Source organism: Nannospalax galili, unplaced genomic scaffold, assembly GCF_000622305.1.
Source record: "Nannospalax galili isolate Female #2095 unplaced genomic scaffold, S.galili_v1.0 scaffold1819, whole genome shotgun sequence".
NCBI classification, from domain to species: domain Eukaryota; kingdom Metazoa; phylum Chordata; class Mammalia; order Rodentia; family Spalacidae; genus Nannospalax; species Nannospalax galili.
The window spans coordinates 239799-255269 of record NW_008342924.1 but is presented as its reverse complement, the minus strand read 5'-3'; the positions used below and the strand labels follow the sequence as shown (position 1 = coordinate 255269).

At 40.0% G+C, this 15471-nt stretch overlaps 1 protein-coding gene across 4 annotated transcripts in view; it reads left to right on the top strand.

Annotated features, from left to right (window-relative positions):
- Agtpbp1 (ATP/GTP binding protein 1) overlaps window positions 1-15471 on the top strand; it is a 260016-nt gene that overhangs the window by 110998 nt on the left and 133547 nt on the right. For all 4 annotated transcript variants that reach the window (XM_017799596.1, XM_017799595.1, XM_029566327.1 and 1 more), the window contains one exon: window positions 3948-4630. In XM_017799596.1, coding sequence (XP_017655085.1) covers window positions 3948-4630 — 683 coding nt within the window. The remainder of the gene's footprint in view (window positions 1-3947; window positions 4631-15471) is intronic.

The window sequence follows — 15471 nt, the reverse complement described above, 5'->3', positions numbered from 1 at the left end:
AAAGAACAATGCTGGGGGGATTACTATGCCAGATCTCAAAGTATACTATATAGTTATAGACGTAGAAACAGCATGGTAGTGACACAAAAATAGACACATAGATCAATGGAACATCATTGACGATCCAAACCCAAGTACATGCAATTTCAGCCACCTGATATTGACAAAGGTGCCAAGAACACACAATGGAGGAAAGACACCATCTTCAACAAATGGTGGTGGCAAAATTTGATTTCCACCTGTAGAAGAATGAAACTAGATCCTTATCTCTTGCCTTGGACAAAAGTCAACTCCAAATGAATCAAAGACCTCAATGTGAAACTGGAAACCTTGAAACTATTAGAAGAAAATATTGGCAGTAACTTACAGGTTATAGGTGTAAGAAAGGATTTTCTAAATCAAGACAGAACTTGCTCTGGAATTAAGGTCTGCAATCAATAAGTGGGACCTCATTAAACTAAAAACCTTCTGTATAGCAAAAGAAACAATCAAAAAAGTGAAGAAAAAATCCACAGAATGGAAAAAAACTTGACCAGTGATACATTTGATGGAGGTTTAACATCCAGAATATATAAAGAACTCAAAAACCCAAGAATCGAGAAACCAAATGACCCAATGAAAAGATGGGCTAAAGATCTAAACAGAGAGTTCTCAAAGGAAGAAATAAAGATGGCTAAGAAACATCTCAAAAAGGGTTCAACATTATTATAATTAGGGAAATGCAAATTAAAACCACCCTAAGTTATCACCTTACCCCAATCAGACTGGCTAGGATCAAGAGAAAGAACGATACCAAATGATGGTGAGGATGTGGAGAAAGGAACACTTATTCACTGCTGATGGGATTACAAACTCGTGCAGCCTCTATGGAAAACAGTGTGGAGAACTCTTAAAAAACTAAAATTGAACCTACTGTATGATCCAGTTATACCACTCCTTGGCATATATACTAAGGACTCATCCTATTGTAGAGACACTTGTACAACCGTGTTTGTTGCTCTTTTTCACAATAGCTAAGAGGTGGAAGCAACCTAAGTGTCCCTCAAGTGATGAGTGGTTAACAAAAATGTATTTTTACACAATGGAGTTCTATTCAGCAACAAAGAAAGATGAAATAATGAAATGTGCAGGCAAATGGATGGATCTAGAAACTGTATACTAAGTGAAGTAACACAGACTCAGAAAAATAAACGACGTATGTTTTTCCTCATATGTGGCTCCTAGCACCAAATCGTTTTAAATTCCAAGTCCTTTTAATAAGATGATGATATACAGAAGTCCCTTCTGCATGAAATAACTACAATCATCACAACTTTGGCTGAGCCTGATCGCTAAACATAGTCACAATTAGGTTGTTGAGGGTTGTTCTCATTCATTAAAGGAGTGCCAAGTAAGGTCACTGGAGTGTCACCTGAATATCCAGCCACTCTTTCCAGCCATTCTTCCCAGCCAGCTAGTCCAGCCTTGGAAGACAAAAGAAAAATGAGGAAGAACCCCACAGAGGGATGCTTTTGGAAGCCCTTGTCAAGAAACTCCAGTGGACTCTCATATGAACGTTTGAAAATTGCCCTGTTCTGACTTTTTTCTAGTTCCTTGTCTAGAACTTGTACTGCTAATTACTCTTGCCTTTGCTTCTCTTTCACATCTTCCATTCATGATTCAAGGACTTTCTTCTCCCCTTAGAGACAAAAGTTTTGCAATTTGGGAGTCTTTGAGATAGACCCACTGAAGGGGTACTCCAATTACCTCACCCTGTGTCCCTGTTCAACATGGAAGAAGCCAAAATGGTTGGCATCCCCATTCCCTACTGGCAGCTTGGGTAACTCCTTCAGAGGATGGCATGATAAGAATAGGAGGTAGGAATTGGGTAGACAGAGTAAAAGTAAAAAGACCCCAAAGAAAAGTAGCCAGTTTCTTGGCTAAAAGTCAAAATGTCCTTGGGCCTTTTAGCAACATACTCTGTTCCAAGGCCCAAAATGTCAAAAGTATTTGGGAGTTTGTATCTAATCCTTAAAAGATTCTAGGATTACCTCTTCAGAGGGGGAATGTTGGAGGGGAGGAAGTGGGCATGGATTTGATCAAAATACCTTATATACATGTATGAAATTCTCAATAAAGTTTTTGTAAAAAGTATATATAAAAAAAAGTACTGACTACTATCGTAGAGGACATGGGTTCAACTCCCAGGACCCACATGACAGTTAACAACCATGCATAATTCCAGTCCCAGGCGATCTGATGCCCTTTTCTGAACTCCGTGGGCATTGAATGTCATGTGTGCACTTACCTGCATGCAAGCAGTACACTTGTACACATAAAAATAGTAAAAAAAATAAATATTAATATTTGATTTCCTGGTCATTTTTCCTTTCTATTTGTTCCACTTTGTAGACCAACTTTTCCTCTCCTATTTCACTTCCTGGTTAACCACTAAGCCATTCCTCAGGGTATTATTATCTACTTTTCTTTTTATTGATGCGCTCTAGTCACATGGCTTAGAATGTTGTCTGTATGCTGATAACTCACAACTTGGTGTCTTCTGAATAAACTTTTCTAAATTCTAGTTCCATATCCAGCAGTCTTCTTAAATATATGAATATGTATGTAAATAGCTCACACCCTACATGTCCAGAACTTAGTTCCTGACTTTCATAGTTTTCTAGTTGTTCGGCATCATTTGCAAGCGTTCTGGGCCTTCCGTTTTATGTTCTCTCTTGTAGACCATAGGAGGATATAGCTTGGTTCTGTAGTATGTTCATAAGTCAACTGCCAAGTTCCTTTCTCCCCTCTGCTTCTACTCACCCTTCCCTTGTTTCCCTCTGGAAACAGAGCAGTGGTGCTTAACTGGGCTCACCTGGCCTCCCAGGGGACATTTAGCAAGGTCTGGAGACACTTTTCACAAATGCTGGAAGTGGGGAGGTATTACTGGTATCTCCTGTATAGAAGCTGGGGATACTGCTAAACATGCTACAGTGTTTAAGACAGCAGAACTCCTCCCCTCCCCCAAGAGACAAACAAATAAGAATGATAGGACCCAAAATATTTACTATTGGGCTTAAGAAACCCTGTTCTAGGGTAATATTTTAAAACACAAGTCATATGATGGTATAATTTCATCCCTTCTATGATTCAGTTAAAACTGAAGTTCTTTTAATAGCCTGAAGGCCTCCAGAACTGGGGCCTCTTTGGCTTCTTGGAGTTCACTTTGTTTTCTTCTGTTCGATTCAGCCTAACCTTGCTGACTTCAGCACCCCAGGTATCTCCCACTCTGGCACTCTTGGTGCTGTCTTTTCCTGCTGTCTGGACTGTGAGGTGGCATTCTCAGTTCCTTGCTTGTGTCTCCTCTGCTTAGTCAGGCTCCATAACCTGAGGCATTTATAATTATAATCTTCTGACACTCAGGCCACACTATAGCTAGCTCTCACTTTTTTTTTGTTGCTTCTAGTAGTCTATAAAATATCAGTTTCATGTTTGTTACTTGTATCATACTGTTGCTTGTGTGGACAGTTATCTCTCTTTTATCCCTGCAAAAGCTATAAAAGGGAAGTTTCCATTTTAAGTTTAAGCTGAAGGACCTTAAGCAGCCAAAACAGTGCTTGGTACAAAGCAGGCATTGTAAATGTACGAAACTTCGGTGGTTGTATTAATGCTGACAACTTAGTTGTTGTGTTCTAATAGGACTTTGGATGATTTTAATGTATTTAAATTGTTCAAATACTCCCCATATTTCTGTGATATATAGATATTTTTATGATAGAAAATGTAAAGTAAGTGTTGGGAATTTTGTTGTGGTTATTTTTTCTCTTTTTAGTGAAACTAAAACATTTTCTATTTAAAATTTTAAAGTGCTAGGTTTCTTTAGAACATATACAACAAATATGCTCTTACTTTTATTAATATATTTTAATACTGACAGATAACATTAAACTTTTTTTTTTTTTAAACAGGACTACGAATTAATCTCAAAAGAACCAAAGCCTTTTGTGTTTGAGGGAAAAGTACGTGGCCCCATTGTTGTTCCCACAGCTGGAGAGGAAGCATCTGGGAATTCAGGTAGCTTTAAAAAAGGAGCTGTAATGAAGGAAAAAGTATCTCCCAAAGGAGATGAAGCAAAAGAAGATGGGAAGGATAATGACAGGACAATACCACAGCAGCTAGGTGGTCAAAATAGAACTCCTTCAACCCAGGGCTTAAACACTGATATTGTGAAGGCCTTGGACAGAATCACATTGCAGAATATGCCTTCTCAGATAGCCTTGGGCTTGACTGCAGGAATGAGGAAGGACTGTGGTCTCCCTCTCACTGTTCTCACCTGCACAAAAACGTGTCCACACCTGGCTGCTTGTGGAAATACTCTGTTTGAAGGACGGACAGTGCAGCTAGGGAAGCTGTGTTGTACTGGGGTTGAAGCTGAAGATGATGAAGATACGGAGTCAACCTCATCAGTAGAACAAGCATCTATTGATGTACCTGATGGACCAACACTCCATGACCCTGACCTCTATATTGAGATTGTGAAAAATACAAAGTCTGTTCCAGAATATTCAGAAGTGGCTTATCCTGATTACTTCGGTCACCTTCCACCTCCATTCAAAGAGCCCATTTTAGAAAGACCTTATGGTGTGCAAAGGTGAGTTGAAGATTTCTTCCAATGTTACTTTGGGTATTTAGGAAGAAAAGTATTACAAATTCAAGTAACTATTTTTTTTTTAACACTGCTTAGGATGTTTTTATGGCTTTGAAATTGTCCCTGTAGTTTGTTCTGTTTAGAGAATTATCCATGATGGTTGTACTTACGGTTATGAATGAATGAGTTTATTAAGTATTTAGCAAGCAAAAGGAAAAGAACACATAGCAAATAGCAGATAAATGACAAATAATCAGATCAGGCAGAACACCCAGCAGAAATGACTGGAGAAGGCCTGTTGACACAATCAGCTTGAGTACCAAGTCAGAGTCCTAGGCAGAGTTGTCTCCTTTCTGGTGAGGCACTTCAGGCATTTTTATAGTTTGGGTAAACATGTTGGAAATAATTCTCTTCAAGGGTGCATTGTTTTTGATATCCTCAGGCTATTTGCTGGTCTTTCTCCTTGTCACAGGGCCAGGAGATCAACCTGCCCAGGATAAAGGACCTCTGAGGACACTTAATTAACATGCTTGAGTCTGAGACAAGGGGGCTTATCCTGTCCCCAGAGTCAGTACTCAACAAGTGCAAACAGCATGTGATGATTTACTAATAGAGTCTGTACTACATAGGTTTACTTTATTTTCCTGCATGTTACTTATCCACGTGAAGCAAGAATACTAAATACGAGCCTAGAATAATGTAGAAACTTCATGTTTAGACTGAATCTAAGAATTTGAAAGACTATTTTATAATCTTTGAATAAATGAGATCTTAGCAGTATTTAGTACTGTATCATTCATACTTGATTTAGATATATGATTTTAAAACAGGATATAAATGAAACAATAAGGATGTGTTATTTGGTTTGAGATTTTGTTGGAAATATACACTGTAAAAATTTGGTATTCATAAAAGATACTAAATGAGATAATGATTAGTGTTCAGAATAATAAATAATACAAACTATTAAATAATACTAACTAGTGAATACTTGGCATATTTTTAAAAATCTACGTAATGGAGATCTTTTTTAAAGGTTAAAAACTCATTCAATTTTATGTCTTACAGGGCTTATACTGAGTTCAATATTGTATAACTGTATTAATTCAACTGTGAACCTAGAAACTTACAGCCACTTGTGAAAGAGATGTACTCTTGCTGTAGAGTGTGCTATTGAATATGTTAAAGCTGTAGTGAAATGCTACTTCTAATCATGTAGTTATTAAAAATTAAAAAAAAAACTATACAATAACTGTCAGCCCACGGATTGTGAGCTGGGGCTTTTATACGGGGGCTTCGGGGTGTAGAAGGGGGAAAGTTCTTTGGAACAAATCAGGTGGGGGGAAGCGGGAAAAGCGGGGCTTGTAAACCCGGCTCTGTTCTGTCTACCAGCCAGGATCTGGGTCAGGAAGTCTTTGGTTTTGTCCTCTTAAGACAAGGGAAAAGCTGCTGTACTAAAGTGGCTCCTGAAGTCTCTGGTTAAAAGGTGGAATTGCTTAGCTTGTCTTCAGAGATCAAAGGAAAGGCAGACTGCCTCTTAGAAGAATCTGCTTCTCTTGACTTCAAAGACCAGGGTGCTTATCAACTCGGTTCCCTTTTCTCAGGGGCTTGGGAAATCCGAAGTCCATGAGATCCTGTTGGAGACGGGGAAGGCTGCTGTGGTTTGAAACCCTAATTATAATCTGTTTAGCTTGTCTGAATTATTTTTGGCGACATTTTTGTTAGTTATGTTTTTTGATGATGCTTTATCAGATTTTGAATGGAAAATTATGTACTCTTCTTACAAGTGTAGCATTTACTGAAAAAGGAAGACCTTACAGATGATATTTGAGTCTCCTTAGAATATGTCTTTAAAGCCTCAACTATGTGTTTCTACCTAGTTGCTCTTTCACTTGACGATTTAGTGTATGTTTAGTGCTACCAATTGGTTGCTTGATCCATGGGTTTGGAATCCCATACCGCATTGGAACAGGAGCCTTATTTCAGTGGGAAAGCTTCATGGGAGTAAGACTGGGCCTTGTCATTTGCTGAATGTAGACTGTACCATCCAGAGGTAGCTGGCCTTGTGATGTGCTAAAATGATCTGCAAAAGATATGGGTGAAACTCAGAGGAAGTACTCTGCTTGCATGTTGCCTTTCAAGGTGTAGTCTATGCTCCTGCATAATTCTGTATTCCTCATAGTAAAAGCACATGCAGTGGGACTGGTGAGGGCAGGAGAGATGGCTCAGTGGATAATAGTACTGACTACTCTTTCAGAGGACCTGGGTTCAGTTCCCAGCACCCACATGGCAGCTAGCAACTGTCTGTAACTCTAGTTCCAGGGGATCAGATACCCTCTTCTGGCCTCCATGGACATTGCATTCATGTGGTGCAATTACACGCATCTAGGCCACTCATACACATAAAATTCAAAAGAAACTCTCCCTCCTAAAGGAGAAAAAGTACATGGGTTTGGGAACCAGGAGTAGGAGCAGAAGTGACCCTATTTACCATGGTCTCCATTGTTTCCTTGGGGGACTTTGCTTTCTTTCCCTGTATTTCTGGGCTCCCGCCAGGGCTAGAAGTGCTGACCCTCACAGTAGGTGTTGTCTTAACACAGGGGACATAGTAAGGGAAAAATATAACGAAGTTTTCTTGCCAACTCTGTTCTGTAGATTACTTCTGTCTAAGACTAATAGGTGGGAAGAGGGTTTATCATCCTTAAACAATCATTGACTGAGATATGCTCAGGTGGCATCAGGGTGAAATGTATAGTGTGGCCACCCATGACATTGGGACTGCCATGTACCGTGTCCAGTTTCTCCACATTTAAAGCATTTTGAGTTGGATTGGGTTGCAACTACAAAAGTATAGAAGTTGGCTCATCCACTTACTTGTTTCTTGCTATTCTTTTGTCCACTTTTTAAACTGTGAATGAATATGTCATAGCCGCCCTGAAGTGAGAATAGTGGTTCTCAGGAGTTCTTCTCCCCTAGGAGTGAGCATTTGGACCACTTAACCAGATAAGCTAGCAAGAACTTCAGAGGTAGGGAAAGAGGAACACACATTCACTTTGTGGGGAGTTCAAATTGTTGCAGCTATTAAGGAGATCAGTGTGACGGTTTTTCAAACATTTTAGAATAGAACTACCATGTGACCCAGCCATACCACTCTGGGCACACACTCGAGGGCTCTGCATCCTAGCATAGTGATACTTGCACAGCCATGTTTATTGCTGCCCTAATTCGCAATAGCAAGGAAATAAAACCGGTCTGGATGTCCATCAGCTGATGAGTGGGTACTCAAATGTGAACTACAGTGGAATTTCCAGCCATAATGAAAACAAAAAAAATTCAAGAAAATAGATGGATCTAGAAATTATCTTAAGCGAAGTGATCCTGCCTCAGAACAACAAATATCTGCTTGTTCTCTCTTCTCATGCTCATGCGTGGAGCCTAGCTTTGAATGTTCATATATATGTATATAGGTACATGTGTACATTTGTAGATCATGAATCTAGAAAGGGGACAAGAGAGGAAGAAGTAATGGAATACCGATAAACATGGAAGTAGGAAAGAAGCCACTGGGAATGGAGAGTACAAATGGGGCTGTGGTAGGGAAGAGGAGAAGGAGACGAGGGTCAGTAGCAGCAAAATAGGTTCAAAAATGCCAGAATGAAACCTAATACTTTGTATGCCAATTGAAAATGGCATATTATTTAAGCATAAAAAAAGAGCTGGAGAGGTGCTAGCCAAAAGTGACAAGGACTTGGGCAGATTCTAGAGAGTAGACATGGGAGTTAACAGCCCTGAAGATAGTCACGGTGATACTGATAAAGTTTGCTGTGCTGTTTTTCTTCCAAGTTCCCCTACCACAGAGCCGTGAAGCCATTCTATAAACAAGAGCACAAACTGAAAGAGATCTCTGTAATGCACAGGTTGTGTGCTGTTCTCTCTTCCTTTTGAGAAAGAACCTGCTTTGAGGCTTATAGTTGGTCCTACATCTGTGGTGCGTCACAGCCTGTTGCTGAGCCCTATCCTCTTGCTTTGTGCCGTACTCACCACGGTGGAAGTCCTGGAGCTAAGTCATTCTTTCCAGTATAGGTTGCTGTGCAGAGGTGGACTGCTCTGGGCTTCTTACATGTATGGCTTATCTCCAGTGTTGCATAGAGTCAGAGTGTCTTCTTACTGAAGGATGCTCTCCTTTCCCAGATGTCAGACCTGAATTTTGTCTGAAAGCTGCCTTGCCCATTACTGTTACCTCTCTGTTTTGCTCTTCATGTGCATTTCCCCCTGGAATTTTCTTGCATCCCTTGTGTGCTGGAATTTTAGAACTGGAACTTACCTGGTGTGAGTGTGAATCAACCAGCAACTTGTTTTTTTCTCCTTTCAGCATTACTCTTTAGTTTTTCTACCTTAAGTGCAAGATGCCATCCTGACCCCACATGGTAGTGTCTGCATTAGAAAAAATGATACCTAGGACCTCATGTATGGTAAGCAAATGTTATATCACTGAGCTACATCCCTAGCCTGGCACTTTTCGAATTGTAAGTGCTTTTGAAACACTAAAAGCAAGTTTCTGCTTGTTTCCTCAAACTAAAAGTTTCAGTTCTTACTACCCAGTTACAATGTCAGAGGTATGATTGGATTAGAAGAAAGGACTATAGAATAAAGACAATTGATTCTCAGCTTCAATTTCAACTACTAAATACTCTAATTTCCCTTTATGGAACTTCTGATCAACCTTTTTTTAATATATGTATATATATATTTTATTTTTATTTTTATTTTATGTTATGAGTGTATTGCCTGCATGTGTGTGAGTGCACCCATGTCATGCAGTGCTGTGGAGGTCAGAAGAGGGTGTTGGATTCCCCTGGAACTGGAGTCAAGGACGGCTTGTAGCCACCCTGTGGGTGCTGGGAATCGAACCCGGGTCCTCTGCAAGAGCAGTCAGTGCTCTTAACCTCTGAGCCATCTCTCCAGCCCCCTGATCAACATTTTATAAGCAAAGATCACATTGTTCAGTTGATAGCTTTATGACCCTCAGTATTAAGGGAAATTAATGTTGTAATTAAATATATCCCTACTGTAGATATATTTATTATCATGAATAATTGTCATATCTCTGTGAAAACCAAAAATAGCCACACTACAGGAGTAGAACCTGGCATTCTCAACTCTTTTGACTTCTTCTGTCTTTGAATAGCTGTTTTTGATGTTGAACTTTGTTCTAGCCTGGCTTAATCTTTCAGAAAATATTGTTCTATCAGTGGTCCCCATGCTCAAGTTTCCCACAGGGCTGGGCCTGTCCACAGACTGATAATTGCTGTGGTTCTTTGCATCTTTTTCCCTTACTATTCATAATGGGTTCTCTCACCTTGTCTCTGAAACATTGACAGTGGCCTTGGAATTGTACTGTAAATCTAATCTACAGATTACAGTCCAATTAGAAAAAATTTGGAACAGTGGGGAGAACTCTTAAAATGCTAAAAATGAACCTACTGTATGACCTAGTTATCCCACTCCTTGGCATAAACCCAAAGGACTCATTCTATTGTAGAGGCACTTGTACAACCATGTTTGTTGCTGCTCTTTTCATAGTAGCTAAGAGATGGAAGCAACCTAAGTGTCCCTCAACTGACTAGTGATTAAACAGAAATGTGGTACATTTACACAATGGAGTTCTACTCAGCAGTAAAAAAAGATGAAATGATGAAATTTTCAGGAAAATAAATGGATCTAGTAACTGTTATACTAAGTGAAGTAACACAGAAGACGTATGTTCTCCCTCATTTGTGGATCCTACCACCAAATCCTTATAGGTGAGTGCATATCCTGATGCAACTGCAAGGACCAGGAATTTGGAAGAGAAACAGGAAGGTAAAGGAACCTGAGAGAGGATGATAGTAGAATAAAGGTGTTACTAAGAGAAGAATATGTAAAAAGGGGGTAGTTAAAGGGGAGAGGGGGAAGGAGGGCCATACAAAGAACTATAGGAATAAAGGGTAAAAAAAAAAGAATTCTCCAGATACACAGTTAAAAACAGTAACAACAACAAAAAGCCTTAAGGACAGAAGGAACCCTATGGGGATGGAAGAAAGCCCTTCCAGAAGCAATATGGTTGTTAAATGAAAATCCCAGTGCCAGAGGTGGGTTGCCCCCCCAAAGCTGTTGGCCTGAGGGGCCCTAGAAGTCCTCAAAACAATAAACGTCATTGCCAGTAATGTTGGTTGTGCACTGGAAGTGTATGGAACAACTCTATTGCTGAAGACACTGCATGATATGAGTTCGGGAGAGGGAGAAATTAAGCTTGGATTAAGCTGGAAACTCCCTGCCACTGGATGGGTGGCTTTCATGGTGCCAGGAGGTGATACGCAGATGACTGGGGGTGAATTGTCCCCTATAATTCTGCTCAAGGATGGACCCCTGCATGTTGCACTATCAACATACCAAACAAGATGTTCCTGCTGATGCTTAGGCTTTCTTGTTTTTTTCTATTTTGGAAAATACCTCCATTTCCATATCCTTTTAACATCTTTTAACATTCTTATTTTCTTTTTAAATAATTATGATACATAATAACATTAACAAATTTTCTATCTGTTGTGAGAATTCTTTTCGTGTGGATACTAACCAGTGTTTATCCCCTTCTAAGGTTCTAGTGTCAAACCAATATTTGATTAAAGTTTTCCTGGAGAACCAGTGAGTTTACTGAGCTTACTTACAGAGATGACTGAGGGGTTGCAGAGGTGTATGTATGACCCAATGGTATTGTTCTGGTTTGCTTCTTCATTGCTGTGACAAAATACACTGACCAATACCAACTTGGGGAGGAAAGGGTTTATTCAGCTTACATCTCCCAGGTCGCAGTTCATCAGGGAGCTCAAGGTAGGAACTCAGGGCAGGAACCTGGAGGCAGGAGCTGGAGCACAGGCCATGGAGGAACGCTACTTACTGGGTTGCTCTCCTGGCCCCTGCTCAGCCTGCTTTCTTATGCAACACAGGCCCACCTGCCCAGGGGTGGCACCACCCACAGTGGGCTGGGCCCTCCCACATCACTCAACAATCAAGAAAGTGCCCCATGGACATGGCCACAGGCCAGTCCAATGAAGGCAATTCCCCAATTGAGGCTCCCTCAACCCAGGTGTGTTAAGTTGACACTAAAGCTATCCAGCACAGGTATGAACACTGGAAAGCCTTTACCCAGCATGGGTCATTCCTTCTCTTCATAGCCTTCCCCAGATTGTATACTTTAGCCCTCCCCAAATCCAGGAGACCATGTGTGATTAGGGCCAAATTACATACAGTTGGCTGGATACTCTGATGAGGGTCCAGTGACCCTGCTTGCCTCTCCTTTAATGAAGGAGCACAACTGTCAACAAGTCCAATTGTGACGCTGTTTAGCAGTCAGTCACAGCTGAAGTCGTGATGATGGTAGTTATTTCATGCAGAAGAGACTGCTTTACAGCACCATCATATTAAAAGAACATGGAATTTAAAAGGATTTGGTGCTAGGATCTACAAAGTAGGGAGAACATGCATCTTTTGTTTTTCTGAGTCTGTGTTACTTCTCTTAGCATAACAGTTTCTAGATCCATCCATTTACCTGCAAATTTCACTATTTCATCTTTCTTTACTGCTGTATAGAACTCCATTGTGTAAATATACCACATTTTTGTTAACCACTCATCAGTTGAGGGGCACTTTGGTTGCTTCCATCTCTTACCTATTATGAAAAGAGCAGCAACAAACTTGGTTGTACAAGTGTTTCTGAAATAGGATGAGTCCTTTGGGTATATGCCAAGGAGTGGGATAACTGGGTCATGTGGTAGGTTCATTTTCAGTTTAAGAGTTCTCCACACTGTTTTCCCTAGGGTTTGCACAACTTTGCAATCTCCACCAGCAGTGAATGAGCGTTCCCCTTTCTCCACATCCCCCCCAGCATTTGGTATCATTTGTTCTCTTGATCCTAGCCAGTCTGATTGGGGTAAGGTGATACCTTAGGGTGATTTGAATTTGCAATTCCCTAATTACTAACAGTGTTGAACCCTTTTTGAGATGTTTCTTAGCCACCTTTATTTCTTCCTTTGAGAACTCTCTGTTTAGATCTTTAGCCCATCTTTTCATTGGGTCATTTGGTTTCTCGATTCTTGGGTTTTTGAGTTTCTTATATGTTGTGGATATTATACCTTTGTCAGATATGTCAGTGGTAAAGATTTTTTTCCCACTCTGATTTTTCTCTTCATATTCTTGATTGTTTCTTTGGACGTACAGAAGCTTTCTAGGTTAATGAGGTCCCACTTGTTGATTGTTGACCTTAATTCCTGAGCGACTTCTGTCCAATTTAGAAAATCCTTTCCTACTCCTATATCTTGTAAGTTACTGCCAATATTTTCTTCTAATATTTTCAAGGTTTCCAAATTTCACATTGAGGTCTTTGATCCATTGGAGTTGATTTTTGTACAAGGTGAAAGTTAAGGATCTAGTTTCATTCTTCTATAGGTGGAGATCCAGTTTTGCTAGCACCGTTTGCTGAAGATGCTGTCTTTCCTCCATTTTGTGTTGTTGACACCTTTATCAGGTGGCTGAAATTGGGTATACTCAGGTTTGAATCTTCAATGATGTTCCATTGATCTAGGTGTCTATATTTGTGCCCATACGACAATGTTTTTATGACTACAGCTCTGAAGTACACTTTTGAGATCTGGTATAGTAATCCCCCCAGGGTTGCCTTGGCTATCGGGGTCTTTTGTGCTTCCATACGGGGTTCAGGATGGTGTTTTCTAATTCTGTTAAGTATGTCTTGGGGAATTTGATTGGGATTGCATTGAATCTATGTAATTCTTTTGGTAAGGATGGTCATTTTCACAATATTAATTCTTCTAATCCATGAGCATGGGAGGTCCTTCCATCTCCTGGTGTCTTCCTCAGTCTCTTTAACGATTTAAAATTTTCATTGTGGAGATATTTGGTGTCTTTGGTCAGGTTTATTCCCCCCCCCTTTTTTTTGGTTGCAGCTATTGTGAGTGGGAGCGTTTCCCTGTACTTTCTTCCATTGTTTGTTATTGGTATATAGAAAGAAAGTCTACTGATTCACTGATTAGGCTAGGCTGGCTGGCCAGTGAACCCCAGGGATCTGCTGTTTCTGCCTCTCCAACACAGGCTGGAATCACAAGCACAGGCCATCATTTATTTATTTATTTATATTTTTGGTCTTTTTGAGACAGGGTCTCCCTGTAGCCGCAGCTGTCCTGGAACTCACTATGTAGACCAGGCTGGCCTTGAATTCACAGAGATCCACCTGCTCTGCCTCCCGAGTCCTGGGATTAAAGGTGTTTGCCACCACACCTGGCTTATTTATTTATTTTTTAACCTGCCAGTATACTGAAAGTGTTGATCTGTTCTAGGAGTTTTCTGGTGGAACTTTTGGGATCTCTTAGCATAGTTTCATATTGTCTGCAAAAAGGGATAGTTTGACTCTTTTTTCCATTTAGTACTCCTTTAATTTCCTTCTCGTACTGTTCTAGCAAGATTTTTGAGCTCTATGTTCAAAAGGAGTAGGGACAGACATCCTTTTCTGTTTCCTTATTTTAATGGGAATGCTTCCTAATTTTCTCCGCTTAGAATGATGTTGGCTGTAGGTTTGTTGTATATGACTTTAAGTATGTTGAGATATGTTGCCTTCCATTCAGTTCCCTTTTGGACTTTGAACATAAATGTATGTTGAATTTTGTCAAAGACCTTCTCTGAACCTATTGAGATGACCATGTGGTTCTTGTCTTTGAGTCCATTTATATGATTTATAATGTTTATTGACTTACGTATATTGAACCATCCCTGCATCTCTGGGATAAAGTCTACTTGATCATGCTGAATGATCTTTTGATGTACATTTGTATGTGGTTTGCAAGTATTTTGTTGAGAATTTTTGCACCTATGTTCATTAAGGATTTGGGTCTATAGTTTTCTTTCTTGGTTGTGTCTTTACCTGGTTTTGGTATTAGAGTGATGCTGGCTTCATGGAAGGAATTTGTGAGTTCTCTCTTTGTTTCTATCATTTTGAATAACTTAAGCAGTATTAGTTGGAGGTCTTCTTTAAATATCTAGTAGAATTCTGTTGTAAATCCATCTGGGCCTGGGCTTTTTTAAATCAGCAGGCTTTGTATTGCTGTTTCAATTTCCTTTTATGTTATAGTTCTGTCTAAACTTTTGATCTCTTCTTGGTTTAACGGTGGTTCCCATGATTTTAGATACTCATCCATTTCTTTTAGATTTTCAAATTTAGTAGAGTTTAGGTGTTTAAAACATTCCCTTATAATGTTCTTTATCTTTTGGGTGTCTGTTGTGATGCTTCCCCTTTCATCTCTGATGTTTTTTATTTTGATTTACTCTGTTCTTTCTTATGATTTACTGGGCTAAGGGTCTGTCTATCTTGTTTCCCTTTTCAAAGAACCAGCTCTTAGATGCATTGATTCTTGGTATCGTTTTCTGTGTTTCTATTTCATTGTGTATATCACAGAACATCCCAAACCATCTTATTTGACTATACACCTACTTCCCAGATGGCACCCTCCCATAGCCTCCCTCCCCCAAATAGAGCCCTTATACTCTGATATCCCCGCTACTGTCTGTTGTGTTGTCAGCACTCCCAGCCATTCCTCACTGCTTGCCCTTATGGTGAATCTAGTCAGCCTATCTAGAGGTCTTTGTTTTAGGAGGGTCAGCTGTTACTCATCTAGTGGTAATCAGTTGTCACTATTCCTGTGGATAAGATTGGGGTCTGCTTTTCACTTTCCCAGTTCTATGCTGGGTTACTATCTGGGAATCCCTTTGGCCACCCTGGCCAACAACTCAAAAGAAGG